This window comes from Vidua chalybeata, chromosome 6 (genome assembly GCF_026979565.1).
Source record: "Vidua chalybeata isolate OUT-0048 chromosome 6, bVidCha1 merged haplotype, whole genome shotgun sequence".
Classification (NCBI taxonomy): domain Eukaryota; kingdom Metazoa; phylum Chordata; class Aves; order Passeriformes; family Viduidae; genus Vidua; species Vidua chalybeata.
In genome coordinates this window covers 34,287,153-34,310,469 of record NC_071535.1, presented here as the reverse complement: position 1 = coordinate 34,310,469, position 23,317 = coordinate 34,287,153, and the positions used below count along the sequence as shown (strand labels likewise).

The 23,317-nt window shown below is 43.3% G+C and overlaps 1 protein-coding gene across 12 annotated transcripts in view; it reads right to left on the bottom strand.

The window, feature by feature from the left end:
- The window catches only part of SMOC1 (SPARC related modular calcium binding 1), a 163,953-nt gene that overhangs the window by 8,680 nt on the left and 131,956 nt on the right, over window positions 1-23,317 (bottom strand). For 11 of the 12 annotated variants that reach the window (XM_053944830.1, XM_053944828.1, XM_053944833.1 and 8 more), the window contains 4 exons: window positions 17,970-18,162; window positions 16,833-16,915; window positions 12,978-13,083; window positions 3,601-3,848 (listed from right to left, as the gene is read on the bottom strand). In XM_053944830.1, coding sequence (XP_053800805.1) covers window positions 3,601-3,848; window positions 12,978-13,083; window positions 16,833-16,915; window positions 17,970-18,162 — 630 coding nt within the window. Of the gene's footprint in view, window positions 1-3,600; window positions 3,849-8,558; window positions 8,594-12,977; window positions 13,084-16,832; window positions 16,916-17,969; window positions 18,163-23,317 lie in introns of those variants that run through there. The other variant, XM_053944840.1, reaches the window with a different exon arrangement.

Below are 23,317 nucleotides of genomic sequence, written 5' to 3'. Positions count from 1 at the left end.
GGAAAGACAGACACAACTATGCATCTTGAACAGATTTAATTCTAACCTGGAAAGAGCTCAGATTCAGGTTTGTCCTTACAAATATCCCAGCTGAATCCCCACATATAAATCTTGTTTGGACTCTCTAGGTCCTGAGAGGCACATAACAGTCGTGTGTTATCTATGCTCTATGCTTCCTTTAAGCAGCTCTATTTCCATGTTTGGATAGAACTGGCCACCAAGAAAAAAAAAAAAATCAAAACACTGACAAAAATGCAGAACGCTTAATATCTGTTTTCCTTAGAATCCCAAATACTACAAGTTTTGTATTATGTTTTATTTTCAAAACTATTAAAAGTGTTCAATTTGCCTAGCAAGAGGTATACTCACCTGGAATGATGACCCACTTCTGTTTAGTCCTTATGCTACCAGACATCCAAACAAGATTTGGAACATCTGAGCTAAGTTCACTTGTAATTAAGTATATCAAGGGCTTGCTTCCATCCAACCCCTCCTCATCCAAGCTAGACCAGAAGAACCTTTCAAACAAAGCTTTTGTTGAAACAGAAACATTTCCATGAAAAGTTTTGTCTTCATCTGACTAGCAGTTTACAACTGACAGTACATCATCAAAAAGGTTTCCAGCTAGCTCTTGGCCTGAAACCACAGTGACCTTTGTAGGCCATGGTACAGAGAAAGAAACAGACAGCAAAATACAGGGACTGACTACATGCACCTGTGATCAGGATAAAGGAAAGTTAGAGAAGGGGTAAGATCGCAGAATCACGGAATGGATTGGGTTGGAAGGCACCTTTAAGTTCATCTCGTTCCAACCCCCCTGCCATGGGCAAGGACACCTTTCATTAAACCAGGCTACTCAGAGCCCCATTCAACCTGGCCTTGATGTAATGGGGCATCCACAGCTTCTCTGGGCAACCTGTTCCAGCCCTCACCACCCTCAGAGTAAAGGACTTTATTCTCATACCTAATCGAAACCTACTGTTTCAGTTTGAAGTTATTTCCCCTTGTCCTGTCCCTCTGTGCTCTTGTAAAAAGTCCCTCTACCTCTTTCTTATAGGCTCCCTTCAGGTACTGGAAGGCCACAGTTAGGTCACCCCAAGCCTTCTCTTTTCCAGGATGAGCAATCCCAGTTCTCTCAGCCTTTCCTCACAGCAGAGATGCTCTGTCCCTCTAATCATCTTGGTGCCTTCCTCTGGACTCACTCCAACAGGTCCCTGTCCTTCTTCTGCTGAGGACCCCAGAGCTGATGCAGCCCTTCAGGTGGGCTCTCACCAGAGCAGAGCAGAGGGGCAGAATCCCCTCCCTGGCCCTGCTGCCCACACTGCTTTGGATGCAGCCCAGAACACGTTTGGCTCTCCGGGCTGGGAGTGCCCATGGCTGGGTCATGTCCAGCCTCTCACCCACCAGCACCCCCAAGTCCCTCTGGGCAGGGGTGCTCTGATCTGTTCATCCATAGCCTGTGTTGATACTGGGGATTGCCCTGAACCAGGTGCAGGACCTTGCCCTTGGTCGTCTTAAACCTCATGAGATTCCTGTGGGGCCACTTCTTGAGCTTGTCCAGGTCCCTCTGGATGGCATCCCATCATTCAGGCATAGCAACTGCACCATTCAGCTTGGTGACATCTGCTAATTTGCTGAGGGTGCACTCAATCCCACTATGTCATTAATGAAGATATTAAGTAACACTGGTCCAGTAGGAACCCCAAGGGACACCACATGTCCCTGATGTCCATCAGGACTCTGAGCTGTTGACCTCCACTCTCTGGATGTGACCATCCAACCAATTCCTTATCCACCTAATAACCCAACCATCTCTCTCCAGTTTAGAGAGGATTTGTGGGGGACCATGTCAAAAACAAAGATACTGACTGTTTCTAAATTTAATAGTTCTTCTGAAGAGGAAGCATAGAAAACATGTCATCTACCACCTCACAACTTCATGACTTCTTAAAAAAGATCCATTACAAACTTGTTTACTGCACCTCTGGAGCAGTCTCACTCAGGTCTTTCTTCAATGTTAGTACCTGCTCTCTGCACTGCCCCCTGCACTGCTTTTTAGTCCTCACCATCCTTTAACTTATCCCTTTATCTTCGATCCTCAAGGCTTATCAGGTCTGTAGTAGGTATGTGGAGCTGTATGACAGAACAAGATCAGAGCCCCTTTTTGACCACAGTCCTGTCCTCATACAACAAAGAAACCATGAAAGGTCAAGGATGTGTTTTCAGGAAACAGCTGGACAATCAGGCACTCACAACAATGTCATGCTGCCTTCTTTCCCCTTCACTTGGGCTCAAAGTTTCACATATTCTTTTTTTCTCTCCCTTTGATTTTTTCCCCTTCCATAAACTAAATTTTGAACATTCAGTTGGCCAGGGCAGGAGATTCCAGAGAGTCTTATTCCAGGCCAAATAGCAATAAAATTCATTTGGCATATTCATCTTATTGGGAAGGTAATAAAATTAAGGATTGCTATTTTGGTATGTCATTCCTCAGTAAGGTACTGATGACTAAAAAAACACCTCCACAGGGCTAGGGAAGCTGAATGCTTCTCACAGCTGACAAGTAATGCTATATGCTTATTATGGTAACTAAGATGTTTGCAAAGCACCTAGAAAATGCAACTTCCCAACACCCAAATGTACCGACTCCCTTCCCACTCATGCTAAGCCTGAGAAAAGGACTAAGGAAAGATTAAGATGGGAGAAAAAAAAAGCTATCCACCCTTCCCAACTACCATGACACTTATAACAACAGCTGCAAAGCCAAAACACCTGCACAGGAAATTAGTCCCCTGGAATCTCCCTGTTTGCCTTCTCCTGCCAAGCAAGTCTGCCCACAGTCAAGAATGACTGATAATTATTGAATTTGGGTTGAACTGTTTCAATTCCTAAAATTTCCAAAAATATCAGTTTGGTTCGGGTCCCAACAGATGATGAGGTGAAGATGAAAAAAGGAAGAAAAGGCAGGAGGGTGGGTTGATTGCTCAGACACTAAATAAAAAGGAAAATAGGTTATTCACATGCCTTATTTCTCTACCATCCTCAAAGTACAATTTAAGTTTGAAAAAGGGCAACAGTACAGCCCTGTGCTTGCTTTCTGAGTTGTTCTCTTTGCATCATCTACTTTCCTGCATGCTGAATTTAGCAATGAAAATAAATATTATTTCTGTTAGTAAACAGGGTCTCCAGAGAAGGACTGGGTCTGTGCTGGCTCATACATCATCCAACCTGCATGGCTGAGACAACAGAATCTTGTTAGCAGGGTATTACTCAGAAGGGACCTGATCTTAACTACAGTTTCCAAGGACATCAACAGTACAAGCAGAGTTGTGGCCAAGAACTCTTATCTGTTGTCCTGTTTCTCTATAGTGCTTAGCACAGAGGTCTGGGATAAGGCATAGAAGATGGAGCCATAAGACAAATAACAAACTACATTTGCATGGCAGTGTATTAATCCCACTCATCTGCTCATACAAACTGTGGCACTTTTGAAACAGCTGGGAGAAAATGGATTTCTGAATTTGCTGTAAGTCAGTTTTTATTTGTCATGTTTGTCTGTCAGTTTTTACTGTCATGCAATGAGGAAGAAAAGACACTCACCTCCTTCCTTGCTGACTCCCAAACACCCTTTCAGCTCCTGGAGTGAGATTGACTTGTCCTTGTTGAGGTCACAGTAGTCAGTGAAACGCCGGGCACATTTCTTGGGCTTGGCTTTCTTCTTCACATAACGTTTGAAAGGCTTTAGCTCCCGCTTGTTGATGTCATTGCTGCTGTTGTTGTCCAGCTGGCTGAAATACCAGTGTACCACTCGCTCCTCTAGTGTGTGGCTGGGGTCTGGCTCAGAGAACCTGGAACAGAGGAAGCACAGGCCCCCGACAAAGGGGTGCTCTCACCAACATTGTGAAGCACATGCTGAGGAGCAAGAGCTGCTTATCGAATCAGGCAAGTGCTATGCCATGTTCAAAGTAAGCAAAAAACACAGGTCTTCCGATTTCCTCCTTTTAGCTGTGCTCTTTTGAGACATGAGTTCATCTCTTTTCAGATGAACTTTTTCTAAAAATGTCCTTTAGCATGAACAAGTGAATTGCCAAGAGAATCCTGGAGTCTGATACGATCAGTAGCTGTGGTTGTCCTCACACCAGTTGCTGAAACTCAGCCTAATCCCAGAACAATCCTTGTTAGAGGGCAAGAGACAATCTCCTTGGTCCTTTTGGCCCTTGGGCTCCCATTCAAATTACCAGCAAGACAGCCATGAGTGTCAGCTGCCGTGCTAGTTTCTGTGACAGTAACATCTAGACTTCAGAAAGGGAACAAATTAATTTAATGCAAGACACATTCATTATTTGAAAATGTCCTTGGCAAGATACAATATTCTTCTCCCTGTATCTGTTTATATAATCTGAACTCCTCTGCTGTATTTTCTGCATTTTTCATGCTTTTCACATACCTGATTTACACACAAGGGTTCCACAGAAGATAAAAACCACAAATCCATTAAAAGCAGTACTACAGACCTGGCAACTTCAGTTTGTTTCATTTCCTAATTATTGTGGTATTACAAGTTTGATGCTATTTGACTCACATTTTCCTTCTGTAGACTACAACAAAATCAGTGAGGAAAAGGAGAAAAAAAAGGAAAAGCAACAGCTATAGACACACAAATACACAACGCTGCCTTTCAACATCATGCCATCACTGAACAGGTACTGTTATGTCATACCATTTAAGCAGTGTCTGGTGCTCTGCAGCAGTAGTGGGAATGGGGGTTATTCCTCAGGGATACTGAGAACCAGGGAAGAAGCTCTTTCTAAGCTAGTATGTCTTTTCTCCATATGATGAGCATGCCAACAGAGAAAGCTGAAAAGATGCTGAAATGAGGCTGAGGGCTGAACCCTTTTTTCCTTCCAAGAATAAAGCATTTTAGTGCATGGAAATTAGTGAATAGGTAGTCAGACATGCTACACTGGCACTGATTGCTCTGACTTATTCCAGGAGACATATCCAGCTTCTGCATAAATTCCTTCCCCAGGAAGGAGAGACGAACAGTTGCCTGCTGCAGGCAGCCAGATTCTGATGTGAGTTTGGGGCATTCTAGCTGATGGAGAAATATGAACCCAAGTACCCTATAAAATGCTTTCCAAGACTGCTGTTGACCTTGTTTCAGAAATTAGTAGAATCTATACTTATATGGTCACTGAATTTTGTTGTTGTTGTTGTTGTTGGGAACTAGGAGAGAGAAAATTCTTTTGACTTTCTGGTGTGACAAGTTTTGCCTTTAAAATGCAGCTACAGAGCCTGAAAAATACCCCCTCAGACATGCTACTCCTGTGGTAAATTAAATAATTTGTGAAGGGGAATCTGCAGCATGCAGAAAGCGGGAACTGGAGTTTAGATGGAGACCTGAGATCCTCATTAACCTTTTCTGATGGCTTTTACAAATGAGGATAGAAATTAGAAAGGTAGCCCCTATCCAGAGACACATGAATCCTTATAACAAGTAAACACACATGGTACAGAGAGGCAGATAAACTGTATAACATTTTTCCCAGTGTTTTTACTTGAAACTATTTCCTTCATTTAATTCTTAACTGAGAGACAGGCTGGCATTCAGTCACTGCATTCTGGTCAATGTACAATGGGATAAACACTGTGAAGGAGGAAGAAGGGGTTTGGAATAAGTCTAGCTTAGTTTGGGGAACCAAAACACTAGGCAAGCACCAGGAATCACCTATAGACAAGCAAAAATTGCAAAATTCCTCCCCGGAAGTTAAGGGAGTGTCCTGATTTTCTAAACTGTATGCAATGACCAGGATGACAGGAGAGAACAGAAACACATCCTGTGTCTTGTTTTTATGACATTTATTAACATAGCTATTGGTCTCTCTCCCTTTTGGAAAGAAGCTGGCTATCATTTGAAGACTAGCATGTTTCCAACAGCCTCAGAGGAGTTCTGTATTGCCAGGGGCAATACTCTGCCTTTGCTGAGATAGAAGAATAAAAGCTGAGCTTTTGCATGTGAGATTCCCTTGTTCATACCTTGGCTTGCCCTTGTTTACTGAAGGCCCACAACTGGAAAGGCAGAAATAGAGAAAATAGCAGAGCATCTTAGAACCAACAGCAGAAAGACAACAGACAAGAGCTTTTCAGTACCTACTGAAGAGGCACTCAGAATAGGGATTTTAAAGTGCCTCTTTTCCAGGGGCACACCAAGGAGGAGCTTTTATGAGTTATCAAGAAAGGCAACATGGCTCTCTTCAGCACTTCCACAAAGAAAATGAGGGACATTCACAGGCTAATACAAATACATTGACTCATGAGGTGACAATAAATCAATCTTTGCCATTGCAAACATGCTGAGAGCTCATGTTGAAAACTGCAGCAGGCTTATAGAGCTAAAAGGAATTTGTTTAATGGCTATGACTTTAGGAAAAAGGAAGACACAGCCATTTCTGAGTTTTTACCACTTTCTGTTGGCTCGCTTAGCAGGACTCCAGTTCCTGAGATGGTTGGTTGCCTGCCATGTCTGGTTATCATCCAGAATCCCAGCACAGGAAGTATCCCCATCATCTCAGGGTGGCCATATGTCCCTGGCTCATGAAATTCCATGATACACTACAGAAGGATGAAGATACAGTACTGTACTTAACTATCTTGACTTTGACCACTGCCTGTGAAAGGCACTTAGGCACCACCCATGAAACATGAATTAATGCAACTACACAGCACTGCTAGGCCACCTAGCTTTGCTGGTGTGCCATGACACCAGCCATGCCTGCTGGGTCAGCTCAGACAAGTCTGGGGCTCTAATTGCCCTGTGAGCACAGACTTGGCAGTATTCCAGGGGACTGTCTCTCCACTTCTTCCCCACACTATTTCAAGAGAAATAAATCAGCCCTCAGATATAAACCTCATTTATTGGGCCACCTCTCATTCAGACCATAAAGGAATCAGAAAAACCAAGACAGAACAAAGCTGTCCTGTACATTCTCAATTTCCAAAATCTCTTGCTCTAACACCAATCACCCTAAAACCCACTGAATTCCAGTACCTCACTTCGGTGCTCTAGCAGCTTTGTAAGACACAGTAAGAACTACCAAAATGAAGATAGCCTTCTCATGTTGACTGCATTGCAGCTGTACTTACTTTTCTGCCTAATTGCTCCTCTTTAGCACTCTGTGGCAAAACAGTCAGTCCTAAAGAATGAGCACTAGTGAAGAAAGGAGGTCTGTGTAAACTGATTTTCCAAATGTAACCTGTTGTTGCTGGACTGCTTTTGTACAAAAGCCAGCAAGTTTAGCTCAATTATGCAGCATAAGCCCACCAATATTCCAATAATGAAGAAAAGCAGGTCTGTCATTAACAGCCTAAGACAGCAAATCAGCTCTCAGCTTTCTTAAAAGTTTGTTGGCATCAAGTATACAGTCTTCTCCAAGAAGGCTCTTGCTTCTCCTTCTGTATAACGTTCTAAGAGCTCCCTTATAGCAGAACATTTATTTCTTAGTTGGCTTATGCTTGGAGATGTGTGTGTTAAGGTACAGCAACTTCTAACAATGCTATCTTCCAGATGAGGCACACTTCCACAGAATACCTTCACATCATCTGGTGTCACTGAAGAACACAAAGAGGCTGTGCAAAACCATGGACATACACTTTTGTAAGCTGCACTGAATGCTGGATCAGAGAATGACTGCCAAAATATCAAATAGGCAGCTTGAATATGCACTGATATGCACTGTGCATGCAATCTGTAATGCTTTTCAGCCTTTGAGACCCCTTGTGAGAAAGGAGCAGTGAGCTCAGTGTGAAGGAGCAGGGAAGAAGGGGAGGAATATAGGCTAAAGTTTACAAGAGCAGCAAATGTGAGACATGACTCCCCTAAAGAGCCATGTACAGTGTGCAATCACATTATGCTCCATAGAACTGTGCAAAGTGTTGTATGTGCCACAACATTTTACTAAATAAATTGAAGTCCATTCCTACCAAAGCTGGTCCTTTGCTCCCTAAACACTTTCAGCCCCACTGCACAGGCTGCAATCTCTGAAGTACTCATCAGGTACCTGTTTGAAGATTTAGAAAATCTATTCTTTTGTACTACAAACTTTATGTAGCAACATTAGCAACTGAGGCAGAAGGACATAAGGCTAGTAAGATCAGCCCATCATCTAGCTGGACTGCAGAGCCTATAAACCAGAGGGACGTGTTCCAGGATGAAAGAACACTGATGGACAAGAAGCTGGTAGCAAATGCTACAGAGTAAGAAAATTAATTAGTCCAGCTTTCATTCCCAACGCACACACAAGGTATGTTTTTGGTCAGGATCTCTAAGGGAGTTAGAGCTGTAAGTTTGTATGATTTGTAAATATTTTACAAGGATATATGTACCTTGCTTGGTGCTGTTGCTGAATGAAGAATGGATGGAGAGTGACTGACCCCTCCAGTCAACGCCCATGACAACATTGATGATGACCACCAAAGTGCCAGCACTAAGCAGTGGAAAGCAATGAGTTTAACAAATGAGGTAAAATTCAAAATTTTTCTTGCTCTGTTTCCACTTCTTACTTCCATTTTGTTGTTCTTTGCAGTTGCCTAAAGTCTGAAACAGTGGAACATGGTTTGAATCAGAGAGGATTACTATAACGGAGTTGCAAAAGGATCCTGTATTTGTTTTATTATTCCTCCTTTCCTGTAGCCAAGGAATCAAGAAGCCAACAAAAAACTAAGTTGTGTTCAGACTAAACAAAAGGGTACTACACAGTCCAAATTAATTATGGGAAATGCAAAATTCCTCCACAATTAAAACTTACCTCCCCTATTACAGGCCAGTTTCTTTCTCTCTTCAAGCTAAGTTGTATACAAAACATTACTCTGAACACAATTTTTCTAAAGATTGTAGGATAAATAATTTAGAAGGTTAAAAAAATCACCTCCCTTCACTCCTCATTGACTGTTAAAAGACCCTCCTCTTACATGAACTCTCCTGTATCTTTAATTAGGCTAGAATTTCCATAAGAGGGCAAAGAGAAGTTGGTATCCAACTTCAACTGCAATGCAATAGGAGCTGAGCATCAACTTCCCTGAATTGTTTAAAAGTGTCAATCTTTATTAAAACGTGGATTGGCTTCAGAACACCCTGGAGATGTGCTGAGCTCTGCTTGCCTGCTTCAAACTGCTCAACTAGAGCATGAAATGGAACCTCAGGGCCATTTTCTGGAGTACTTTTTGGGACTATTACATGGGGAATAAGTGGCAACTTTAAATTAAGGGACTGATAGCTGCTTTGTTACATGATAAGGGTAGCTGTTGTAAGCTGCCCATTTACCTCAAATTCCACAGGGCAGTAATATTTTTGCTGATAATGTAGCAAGCTATAATACACACATTTTGGCAACTTAAACTCATTTCTGAATTGGCAGGGACCAAAGAGAATTTCTCAGATAACAGAAACCCAGGCTGGGATTCCCTACGATCTAGTTTAGTTTAGGCCCTTTGTATCAGAATTAGAGAAGAGACTAAAATGTACTAAAGCTAAGTGTAATATTTTAAGTGCTACTCCTATTATATAGTACTCACTTGTGAATAATTTCAAGAATTATTTTTTTTTTCAGTAAGGATACCAAGTACTGGCTAATAAACCAATTCCCTACAAGTGTTCCCTTAATTACTTTGAAAACATACAGTAACAAGATGTGTCTTGGAGTTATAACATAAACTTAAAATTAAGAATGAATTTTACCAGAGATTTTCTGTTTCAAAACTATAAATGAAGTCTATTTGGCTATTATGCTGTCATATAAACCAGGGCCATGAGGAAGGGAAGTTCTCATCTCATTTACACTATTTACATTATTGTAAAGCAAGAGTAACTCAATTAAAGTCAATAGCTTTGAACTTCCTTAAACAAGACAAGACCTATAAAGGATTACAAGGTTGTTTTAAGCATGCCCAGTTTAAAAAAAAAGAGTCTTATCAGGTTTTGCTTACGTGGCCTGCCAAGAATCCAAGCTACTGCCTCACATTGCTGCTACTACATTGTTTTGGGGGGCAATTTAACACAGCTCTATGTAGTATTTCCAATCTCTAATTTCTCCCCATACTTCTCCCTCATCACCCCCCCACCAAAAAAAGAAAAAAAAAAAAAAGCTAATATGGATATTAATTGCAAAGACACTCAGCAAACACAGAGGTTTTCACTCACATATCCAGATTCAGACTGAAGGCAGCAGGGTAATCTAATCTGATTTCCTGTATATCATACAGAATATGAATCAAATTATTCTTGGGACCATATCTCAGGTTTGACTAAAGCAAGTCCTTCTGAAACATATTAGGCCTAAGATGAAAGCCTTAGAGAGGTGGAATCATGTCCCTCATGACTTCACTCTGGCTTAGAACTGCCCTCACTTTAAAGAAATTTTGATCACAAGTTTGTTTATATTCAGTTAATCATGTTGTTCCCTGCTAGACTTAAAGAGTCTGCAGAGCCTTTGTTCCTATAGAGATACTCAGATTTTACAAGATCAACTTCCAACCTTTTTTTTTTTTTTTTCCTTTCAATACCCTAAGGAAGTCTGAGCTCTTTAAGACTCACTGTTAAGCTTTTTTAGTCCTGGACACTTTGGAAAGGCTCTTCTCTTCCTTTGGTCCTTTATTTTAATATTGATACATATGCCTGTATGTACTGCCTGAGCACACGCTGGCTCATGTTCAGCTGCTGTAGACCGGCTCTCTCAGGTCCTTTTCTGACAGGCAGCTTCCCAGTCACTCATCCCTCAGCCTAAAGCACTGCCTGGGGCTGTTGTGACCCAAGTGCAGGATCTGGCACTTGCCTTTGCTGAACCTCATACAATGGCCTTGGCCCATTCATCCAGCCTGTCCACATCCCTCTTGCCCTTCCACAGGTCAACACTCCCACACAACATGGTGGGATAAGGGGGCACTCAATACCCTTGTCCAGGTTGTTGAAGATGACGTTAAACAGGGCTGGTTCCAGTACTGAGCCCTGGGGAACACTACCTGTGACTAGTCACCAGCCACTCTCTGGGTCCAGCCATTTTTTGCCCAGCAAAGAATACACCTGTTCACACCATCAGAAGCCAATTCCTGAAGAGAGAACTCAGGATATTCCTCACCTTGGGACTCTTGGAAAGCAGGACTCACTGCACAGAGACAACTTCCCAACTTCACAAACCCATATGAAATATGTACTGATAAAAATTTTACATATATATCAAAAATTCCCTGAAATGACTTTTTAAAAAAAAATACAAATGGTCCAATGGTCCCATCATGGCCTGTTGGGTTGGAAGAGCTTGACACATGTTCTTTGCGGTACATGCTTAGTCTAGCTGAGGCACATGGAAAATTAAAACAGAGCAGTTATCTGAATTTAATCATGGCAGGCAGAGTATTTGGGTGGTAGCAGTCTTTTGCCTTACCAAGGACAGCCTGCTAAAAGATTTAATTTTCCCCTCGCAACTGGGCTGCTGACATTGGAGTGGAAAATAAATCAATGTGATGACTGTGTGAAGAGCTGGGCAGTGAAAAATTCCACCAGAAAGGCCTCTATTGAAAGCTGAGAAATACACAAAGCTTGGGGAACATTAGGAAGCAAGCCTGCTAGTTTATAGAAGCGCAGTGGGGGCATACATCTCTGGTCTCTACAACATTGGTTTATATTAAGCTTTATTTTAAGAGTGATGATTACATTGGCTGTGTTTCAGTCCCAGTGCCAAAGATGCCAAATAAATATCAAATACTCTCCAGGGCTTCCCACCACCCCTACCCACTGCATCTGAACCATGCAAATTAGACAGAATTGACATTGGAATGCTTAAGTCTGGGAAAGAACTATGTATTTCGCATCCCTGGGGCATTTTTCATCCTGTTTATATGAATACAGACATGCTAGGCATACAGCACTAATTCAATGGGCTACAGAACATTCAGCATGCAGGCACACATACAAGTCACTGGCCTAATTTGTAAGGTCTAAATGTGAAGTTAAAACCGTATGAATTCACTAGTAGTCCATACTGAAGCCAAGGGAGAGAGCCACGCCACCGAGGACCCTGAACAGCCTTGAGCAGTTAAAAGATGGCACTGATTCCTCCTCCATTACGAAAGAGGAAAGCACGGGATCAACATTACTGTCAACACATTGGAGGAATACCCATAGAAGTAACTATGCCCATAGAGGCACTTCCATCTCCAGACCCCTGGCACATCAGTCATTGTGCCATCCCTGCAAACTGCCCCAGCACTGACTCCTTTTATAGTCAGGCAAATCCAGAACCACAGAAGCCCTGCCTAGCTGAGGCAGTGTAGCACTTTTTAAATCCATCACGGTTCGTTCGCAATGGCCTGTCCCGAGGCAGCGCTGCAGGGATCTGCAGTTATCAAGCAGGAGGGGGAGACACAGCCTCAAGTTTCCTCCAGTTCCCCAGGAACACAGACTTCTGCCCACCTCTTGCAACAGGCCTGACCTGTTGCTCCTTCCAAAAGGGGTGGACACACAGCTGGTCAGAGGGAAGGGCCATGAAAAACAGCTCCTCATCAGCAGGCTGGCTGCAGCCTTACAGCAAAGCCACAGCGCTGGTGCTGCCAAGAATTTGGTTCACATTCTTCACTCCCTGTGGTAGCCACTAGGCCACATGGTCTCCTTCAATCCATTTGCATTTTATTAGGTCTTTTCATGCACCAAGGGACAAAAGAACAAGCCACTTCCTCCCACTGTGCTCTCATTTCACACTTCAAATGGGCTATACTAACCTTTATGGTGGAGCAGCTGCCAGGGAGGAGGGGCAGGAGGAGGCAAGCAGTGCTGGGATGACAGGACAAAGCAGCCTCAAATCCTCCCCCAGCAACCCAGAGGAACCCAAACCAGTCAGAGCAACACCTTTCCCACCTGCCCCCACTTCAGGGACACCCAGAGCTCTGCAGCCACCTGGGTGGCATTCAGCCATGCTTTTTGGACTCACCTCCCACCCCCAGTAGGTGCTGCTGAGTTAATAGCCTGTACCATGTCCGTAGTCAGAGCATCAAGTAAACTGGTAATAAATTCAACTTTCTTCCCTTCTGGGCAGCCTGCAGAAAGAAAATAGAAGGTTTAATGCAAGAACACACAGGCTTAGTCTCCTACCCCAGTTCAGCAAGGATCAGTCAGAACTTCCTTTGTTTTTAAGACAGCAACAACCATCAACACAATCCCTAAGGAAAGGCAAAAGAATCTCTCAGTGGGATTTTCTGCGTGGCAATTTGTCCTGCAGCTTTTGTCCAGGCACATGCAGGGTCATCAACAATATCTGGCAGGAAGACTGTGTGGTTAGCTTTATGGTCTCACCCAGTTCTCTACCAGCAAAACCACAGGGATGCGCTGGAAGTGTCTGGCAGACGGGAGTTCCCATGGTGACACTTGCAGAGAAGTTTACAAAACAATTCATTACCTCCTGGATCATCTTCTGAGGTGAATGTGGCTGTTCTGAGGCCCTAATTGACAGATTAAAGTATCCCAGAGCACAAGGCAAGGTCTGCTGCTTGCACTCTCCTCTTCAGGCACAGAAAGCATTGCCTGCCAGCGCCTACCACAATAACTCATTCTTCACATGATCGCTCTACATAGGAAATACGTCAAACTGAGTTGGTATGTGGTAGTCACCTCCAGTCACTGCTAGCTTAAGCAGGACAAAGTGGGTTGAAGATGACCTTGGTAACCATTTCCATTACTTAGTGCTGAGGCTGTCTAGTTCCTCACCATCATAACCACAGACTGACAGAGCCTTCTATCCTAAACAGTGCCAGCCTGTTACAATGAAACTCTCCATCTCCTCACCTTTAGAAGGCAATCTATGCTGTTTCCTTGCTGCTTAAAGTAAGCTTCATTTACTACCCCATGAACACTGTGACAACTGTTCTAGCCTGGAGCAAGCTAAGGAACAAGGAACCAAGAACAGGCGTGCTTAACTTCAACATATTATCGTCAAAACTGTTGTCCAAAATCCATCACCTGCCATCCAATTGTCTTCTCTTGATGTGACAGAGAAGCCATCACCGCGTCCCTCACCTCTTTCCCCAAACCACCATGCACTACCAATTATTCAGCTGATTAGGGCAGATGTCAGCAAACAGCCTCCCACAGCAACACAGAGCAATGTCAACACTTTCTGCTTTTCTTGAACAAGCAAAGAAGAACATATACCACAAACAGAGCACCGGAAACTTACTGTAATCCCTTGACAGCTGAAAGCAGCTTGCAAACTGATCTGACAAAAGTCCCTCCTTTGCAGTATTACAGGCTCTGTCCTCTGCAATAGCTAACCAACAGTCCCTAGCCTGTCTCCGTATTATGTACACTGCACACATGCACACCCCTCAGCAGTAATTTGGCATATGGTCCAGAAAATGTCAGCATTGTAATGAGTAAGCTGCTATTGCAGCCAGAGTAGACCACTCACTTAAAGGAGCTTTTTGTTGAGGCAATGAAAAGGCTGAAAAACTATTTGCTAGAAGTCATCTCCCTGGGCTCCCAGCATCTCACCATCTGCAGGAATTAGCAGTTTGCCATTTGCTATGTATAAGCAACATTTTCCTTCCTTCTTTCTTTTTTACTTTTGGCCACAGTCATGACAGGTTGTGAAGAGAGTATGTGTAGGTGTGCAAGGATCTGAACTTATGTCTTTCCCACCTGGGCCTCTGCAGGGTCTCTTCATACAGGCCAAGAAGCGCATTGCCTGCAGCACTGAGAGTCTAAAGAATGGGCAAACCTCTACAAGAGGAATAGAGTAAGGGGTCCCCCGAGAGAACTGAGTGCAAATGATGCAATCAGTCTCAAATTAAAGCAGGAATTTTTCTTGACATTCAGTTCTGCTAAGAAATGAGAGCAGGAAAAAAAATAAAAATAAACATTCTCTCTCACCCCCTGCAGTTCTGGCTCATCAGTAAATTTTTGCATACAAGAGCAGCTAATCAAACAAACCTCAAGATTGCATAAGATGTTCATGCAGCACAGCATTTCTCAGGCAGACAAACCAGTATCAGATTCTGTCTCCCCATCTCTCCATAGACAGGGGTATTTTCAGTGATAGGAATCACAGAATCAGAATGTGGCTAGGGTTAAAAGCGACCTTAAAGATCTTCTAGTTTCAACCCTCCTGCTAGGGGTACGGATGCCATTCACTAGATCAGGTTGCTCAGGATCCCATCCAACCTGGCCTTGAGCACTTCCAGGGATGGGGCATTCAAAACTTCTCTGGACAACAATCATACCAACCAGGGCAGCCAAACAGAGCTTGAAGTTTACACAGGCACAGAAAACCGGCTTGAACTGAGAGGACAGCTCTCCTGGAGTTTGATACTGAGACCAGACTGCTAAGCTACAGAGCATCCTGTGTCCTCTTCTGCATCAAGCAGTTCCTGTCCCCTTGTCTAACTTCAGTGGAGAAGGGAAAGGAGAAGAGAAACAAAACCAGTCTGTCTTCTTGAGATCAGAAATAGTCTCAAAGAAAAAGCCAAAGTGCAAAGTATTTTTGCAGAGGATTTCTGAAGAGGCAGAGAAGAAGTGCAAGGATAGGTGGTAAATCAATGGGAGTGAGGGATGGGGAATCAAGGAAGTAAGGTTATTCTATTTTAGTGTGATTTCCTAAAGAAATGAGCCTTAATGTAATCCATTCATCTGGCTTCCCTTTCCCTATCCACAACATAATATTTGAACCAACTGGTTGATTTCCTTTGAATGTGAAAGGGAGGCAATAGGAAATTTTTACATGACTCATGAGAATGAGGAGCTGCATAGAAGAGAGCCTCTTCTGAGGCTCTGCTGAGGGCAGAGTTTCTAAGCAGGAAGATGTGGGTTCTGAATTCAGGAGCCAGAAGGACAACAATTAGGAGACACACAAGGCAGATCTGGAACAAATCTCATTTCCTTTGCTAACCTGCTCAGGAACAACTCACTTTATGCTACCCATAGAATGTTAAGCTGATCCAGAGTCAGCTATTTCTGCAGAATTAGTGGTGTCCACCACCTCCTCATGGTGCAGGGGGACCCACTGTAGCTTGTGTTTTCAAGCAGTCCCCACCCAGTAGAGCAATGGTTGACCTGTTAGTTAAAGACCCTCACTCTGCTCCTTAGAAGGGAGCCAGAAGAAAAAAACAGAGCACAGGCAGGTGGGATAGCATTTTTAAGAGCTGCAACAACACCAATGCCCAGCACGTGTTCCTAGCAGAGAAAAGGTAGGCAAACAGCAAATTATGCTTGTCACTCTATTAAGAGGGAAAAACAGAACATAAAACAAGGAGCAGTGGGAAATAAAATATATCCCAGGCAGAAAATGAGGAATAAAGTCCAGCTAAATGAGGACTCATTAAGTAAGGGACCTTAGTACACCGTGAGGGTTGTCCTGCCTGGTCCATGCAGTCAGTGTAAGGGAGCAAATCAGTCCACTGACAACTGGCAGTTGCGTCCTCTTTTTTGACTCAGGGAGCATCAAGCTGCTGAAAAGCCCCGCTAAACAGAAAGGTTCTTGCCCTGGTCAGGCTTTAAGGAACATTCAATGTTGAGCCCATTCTTCCCCCAGGCATCCTGGTCTCTCTCCAGAAAACTCTAATCCCAGAAATGTTTTCAAAGGGCAGAGACAATAAAGACACCCAGGATACACCCAGCCTTTTCCAGTTCACTGCTGAAACTGGAGGTGATCTTAAAAAAACCCACAGAATAAACCCCATGGTAAAGCATGCACTGTGAGGAAAATCCCCTATCTCCTCAACAATATTCTTGGCCTCTTAAGAGTCCCAAGGTGAGACAAGGTAAGAAGGCAGAGACAGGATCTTGTTCCTCTAACCTGGAAGTTCTCTGTCCTTGAAGGGATCATCAATCTCTGTGCTCTTCGATCTGGCATCGCTTTCACAAACTGGGGTCTCATACCTGAAAAAGGAGAACAGCAGAAGCTAAACTACAACTAAACCATAACATAGCTTTAGTGTCATCACATAGTCACTAATCACAGACTATTCTGAGCTGGAAGGGACCAGCAAGGATCATCGAGTCCAACTCTTAAGTGAGTGGCCCATGTAGGGATCAAATCCACAACCAGGCCATTATTAGCACTGTGCTTTGACCAGCTGAGCTAATGTCAGGGTCAATGGCTTGTGCCTTGTCTGCTTACTGCAGGGGAAACCAATAAACCTCCAGAAGAAATGCCACTCTCAAGCATCTGACTGTTTATGGACAGTCAGCAACAGCAGCAGAAGTGGAAAGAGAAGGAAGAACATACTTTGAAGTCCAGTACCAGGAAACCCACAAACAGCACAGGGCCCTCTTCCAATTCTTGTGGGCATAGGCTGAAATTTTTTTTCAAAGCTGTCCATGCTTTGCAGTATCACTGTTATCTAGCCAAGTTTAAGTCCCAGCTCTTACTGGCCTGTTTTTGCAACTTACGAAACCCACAATTTGTTTCCAAACTCCAAGTGAGAAAAGATTCCTCAGGTAGTTTCAAGATAGAGAGTGACTGAAAAAAAAAAATCTATCTCTGGTTTAAAATCTACCCATGCATAACAAGCAGTCTTCTAATTCCCTACTGGTCAGGATTCAAGTGGCTGCAACATGTAAGTATAAAGCAGATGATAATGCAACAAAGACTCTTTTCACTGCTGATGCCCATAATCTATACTCTTAAGCAAAGCCCCTTCTAAAGTCCTTCTACCTCACAAAAGCAGCCAGAAGAAGAAAAGGCTGCTTTGCGTGAAAACTTAACACAGAGAAAAGTATGGACAGTAGTTAATGTCCACCAGCTCCTATAGAGAGGGAGCTGCACAGTAACACTCAACAGGGAACATCACATACAGCATTACTTGCTCTAGGGAAAGCAATGTAGAGCTGACTGCTCTAAAGTGATGAACTGGTTTCATATTGCAGTAGTATTTTTTATATCTCATCTTCTCCAGCCAGGCACCTTCCCAGGCCTGCCTATAGCTCTCACCGTGTGGAAGTACCAGGCAGGGGACGTCCCGTGTCCACCAGGACACACCAGCAGTACCCAGTTGACTGGTGGCATTGCACTGGTTTGTAAAGTCCTCCAGGAGCGCACTCGGGGATGACGATACCTTCCCGGGGGTTCTGCCTGGCCTCCTCCAAGGCGCTCTGCCTCTCCTGGTCACAGGAGTGAACTTTTTCTGGAAGACAGAAGGGAGGTTGGAGGGGGTGGAAAAAGAAACAAATCAAGATCATTTTCCTCAGGTCAGCGGGATATGAGTATCCTTCACATCAGGAGCCCTTTGTGTCTGTTTCCTTCTCATCAAACATCAGTATGTCTACAACCTCAGGGACTGAGGGACTTCAGGGTTGAGAACTTTCTCCTACATTTAGCTGTGACACAACAAGAATGTGGACTAAAGACACTGACTGCTGGGTGCTCAGGATGCCAGAAACAGCAGAAAAAAACTCCTCTTGATCACTTGGGTTTTGGAAATGAACCATCAGGTTAAAATAATTCACTATTAATGCAGCCATGAGGTAAGCATTTCCCAGATTGTTTTTGCAAGCTGAGAGATCTTAAACTGTGACTTGTATTTTCCAGTTAAACAAAGGACACAAACACCCTGCCCTGCCCCTCCATCTCTTCCTTCAGATTGCAAAGCACTCCTCCCTCTCAATACCACCTCTCCAACAGGATCCCAAGAGGAGCAGGTTATGTTTTAACACAGCTTTATCCAGCGCAGACAGCATCTGCACACACCTCAGCAAGGAACAGAATGGGATATCCCACTCAACCCTCACTGCCATCACCTCTCCACCACTCTCCACTGTTGTCCTCACCTGGAAAACAAAGGGCATCCAACACTGCTTTCTACTGAGCTGCAGGTAAGGCCTGTCCCTTAAGAACCTATTACACAGGAAAGGCCATTTCCAAAGGTATTGTCAAAGAGAACAGTAGTAGCATACACCAAAGAACAGGAAGAAGCCCAGAAGTGGCTTCTGCAGCCAGCCTAGCACACAGAGCCCGCAAAGGAGTGTGGGGTGCATGGACAGTGCCAGGCTGCAGCCTCTCATATGGACCAGCCATCTAAGGGGGAAGAGAAGCACAGAGTACCTGCACAATGATAAGACTTATTTGGCTCAACAGCAAGAAATTCTCAATTATAACTCCTCAGGTATTCTGGCCTTTAGACAAGCAGAAAAAATATTTCAATTTTGTAAGCTACTGAAAGTATCACAGTGAGGAAAAGAAAGCAGTCAAGACAGCTGAAAACACATCTAAGTCTAGGGTAACAAAAGACAACAATCAAACTCCTAACTTTTATCCTTAGGAGAGTGATAAAAAACAGAAGCATGAAAACCAGCTGTCCTCTTCTTCCCTAGCCTTCCTTTCCCCCTCAGTTTACTATGGTTTTAATTTTATTTTTATAAATAGGCCACAAGACCTGTAATTCCTTGCCACGGCCAAGAGTCACCTCAAGCCTTCAATACATAAAATGCTTTCACTGACCAGCAACGACACCATAGGTTCACTCCAAATCTGTAGATGTTTGCATCATCAGCCAGCAGACACGGCACAACCTCAGCATCCTGCTCCCGTGACTGGCTCAGCACACAACTAACACGTGCTCAAGTTCCATGTATTTGCCTGCCCGTTGGTACACCATTAGTTATACCTTGTATTTTGGTGATAAATTATGCTGTAGAGAGAGTAAGTTTTGTTCCATATTTGGGGAATAGAAGGGGTGCCAATTTACAACTTGGTAACAGCAGATACAACAAGAAACTCCAGCAGCTTTGCACAGCATCACCTGATGTCGTGGTTTGACATGGAAGTGAATTTTTTTTCACAAGTTAGGTCAAACCAATCAGTGGTCAGGTTTGGATATTGGCACCTGGAGTGACCACTGAAAGTATGGACACACCTCTGAGAACACAGGGGGTTAAAAGCAAGAACTCCCAGGGGAACTCTCTCTTTGGTTCCGGTGGTCAGAGAGTGCAGACTCTCCCCTGCCCAGCCACGGGCTGGGTGGGGGAGGGGAAGCCACGCGGCCTTGTCCAGGTAGGCCGAGGGGCTGAGGGTCTGGAACCGAGCCAGATCCTGCGGACGGAAGGGTGGAGAGAAGCGGAGATGCCTTTGTTCCCCCCACAGAGGGAAAGTGACAGAGAGCCCGGCGGCACCTGGAAATTTGCCAGCAGAGGAGAAAGAAGAAGGGGGGATGATGCCCAGTGTGGGACTTGAGAGTGCTGGGCAGAGATTTCAGCTGTCCAGGGAGTCCGAACTTTTAACCCTTTCCTGGGAAATGAAGGCTTTGTAAAATATTACTCCTCCTCGATTTGTAGTAGAAGAGAGACAGTCCGGGACCTGAGATGTTAGAAGAAGAAATTTTTAAGTGGGAGGAGATAATAGAGTAGCTTTTGGCTAGACTTTTTTTGTTAGTCATAGACTGAACCAAATTCTCCTGCAATAGAGACTGCATTTTAAGGGGATGCAGTGGTGACCCAAAGAGACCTGCTTCGGCAACCACCAGCACAGGAATGGCAAGAACAGAAGAAAGCTGAGGAAAGAATAGTGATGCCCTCTGTCTTCAAGAAGAAGATGATCTCTGTTTCTGGACCCTTAGCCCCAAGAGAAAATAGGGGGGACTGTAGTTCCAAGATGAGAAGCTGAACTGTTATCTCTTTTAGTCCATGGCAAAGCATCCTTAAAAGAGCCCTATGAGCAGTCTGTCCATGCAAGGTAGTGAGAGCACTGTGACATAGAAAGGGGAGTGTCACACTGGCAGATTTTCTCCAAGCAGTTGCCACGTGTGACATAGAAACACAGGGTGTGGCAACTGTGTTTCCTGGGGGGTCTATAGTGCAAGAGAAACTTCTCTCTCCCTTAATAGACTGAATATTGATTATCTGAAGATTAGTAATTTGATCAAGAATCCCAGGTAATGTTTCATAATAGTTGTTTTAGAAATTGGGAGGAGGAGGGGTGTTTTAGAGGGTCTTCATCCTAGATTTAGTGTGTGCGTCTTCTATGGTAGAAGTGGTTTAATAAAGTTTTTTTTCCTTTGTTATTAAGCTTAGGCCTGCTCTGCTCTGTTCCTAATAACATCTCACAGCATTTATTTGAAAAAGTATATTTTCATAGGGGCGCTGGCATTGCGCCAGTGTCAAACCATGACACCTGAGTACAGCATGCCTGGGTACCAGAAGCATTTTTACTGGTTTCTAGTTGAACTGTAGTAGCTGAAAGAGTCTCAGAGACCCCAAAAAGTCTCACTCTTCTCAGCATTTCAGATCACTGTCAAGGCCAGGAATGTGAAGGGCACCTGAACTTTGCCACATACAAATCCATACAACAGAAACACAGAATAAAGTGTTGGTAAGTCTGACTCAAGCAGAGAGAAACTTGACCAGGAAGGAGCAGGAGGGGATAAAGTCAACAAAAACTGAAAGGGAACTCAAGCCTTAGCTGATATTTAAGCTGACTTCACTTTGCTGACAGATTTCACATCTGAGGAAAAAGAAAAAGAAAAAGAGAAAAAGAGATTAAAAAAAAAGAAAAAAATAAAAAGAAGATTGTTCTCAAGGTGTACGTGGACAGAGAAGTCACTGAGCCAGAGGCGTGCCAGCTCCCTAACAAACCACTGACATCAAAGGGCCCCACTTACCCACAGTCTGCTGACAGCAATTCACCTCTTGGCCATCAGGTGAGGCAAATCACTCAGGCAGCTTGGGGGAAGCAAAAAAGCAGGGGCAAAATTCTCTATCATCATTATATTACAAGCAAAAGGAAGAAAAACTTCCGCTAAAGAGAACTACATTCCAGGAATTTTTCTATCTAAATCCCAAAAGCTTCCTGAGTGCACAAAGTCAAACCAAGATTTCTCAAATCCTTTGAGTCTTGCAAAACTCTCAGTAAAATTACTCTGAAAAAAATTAAGTATGTGCTAGAACAAAAAAAAAATTTCTTTGTTTTAACTTTTATTGAAATCAAGAGGAAAAAAAATTATTTAATGAATTAGTATGTTATTTTACATATATTTGCAGTTAGGTATGCAAATTACACAGAATAAACATACATATTTACACATTTGTGCTATGGCATAAAAAAATGGAAAAAATTCTCTGCACATATTAACAGAAATTTGTGGGAATTGAACACATTTACTACCAGAATACAAAACTAACTAGTAGTTGTTTCTGTTTGAAGGCTGTTTAAAGGCCGAGTGAAACAAATCTTAGAGGCTTTGTTCAGTTGATATCAGATAGATGTAATGATGCAGACTCTGTCACCAGCATTCAGTAGCCCATCATTAGCAATGACAGTGGTACAGCTGAAGCATCAGGGAGATCATACTTTACTCAGTTCTAATCTACATCTAGAAGTAGCTGCTATGGAAGTTTCTCCCTGCTTTATAGATTTCTACTTTGTCTCATTTACATGCTGAAGAGTCCCACGTGGCACAGTTCTTCTCTGAACCCCTTCCAGATCCACCATGCCTTCCCTGAGCTGGAGGAGATCAGAATAGCAAACACATTGACTCTGACAACAGCCTTGTGGAAATTTCCTTCAGTGACATCTGTCTACTAAGCAGAATGTATTAACTAGCACTAGTTCCCAAAGAGACTCTTTCCTCCAGGCTACCACTCTAGCAGCACTTAATTGCCTTAAAAAATAAACATTAATATTAACAGTTGGGTATTCAAAAGTCAGCAAAATCAGCTGGGAAATCCACACCATCAGCTTCCCTAGTCTTGGACTTGGCATGAACTGCATGCAGTGTCACCCTGAAAGATTGTCTCATGGGTAACAAAGGGATCATCAAATGCTATCCCAGCTCCAGGACACTGAAGTTCTCCTGTTCCAGTCAAACTGCTTACTGGAAACTTTGCTGTTGTTGCCAAGGCCAGGTTAATGGAGAATAGTGAAAGCCTATGGCAAAGCTAGAAAGTTTAATGCCAGCTATGAAATTAAGCTGTCATCTTAGAAACCAGCATATATTTATTATACATGCAGGGTACTTAAAAGCCTGTTCCCTGTTAATGGGAGTTGCAGGCACAGAAGGAAAGGTTTTCCTTCTTTGTCTAAACTAAACTTTTCTTAGAGAAAGAACATTTAAGACAGCAAGTCAGTGGGACACAGTCTCCCTAGAACAAATAATAATATTATACCCATTTATTTATTTATTTTAAAGGCACTGTCACATTCGACTGTTTTCTGCCACCTCTGCTTTGACTTGGCCATCAGCAAAGAAACCAAGTAACACTTGCCAACTTGCTGCTGCTGGGGAGTGAAACCTTTGTGAGACAGCAAATCTAGATTATAAAAAAAACAAATTACAGAAAAAAAATTAG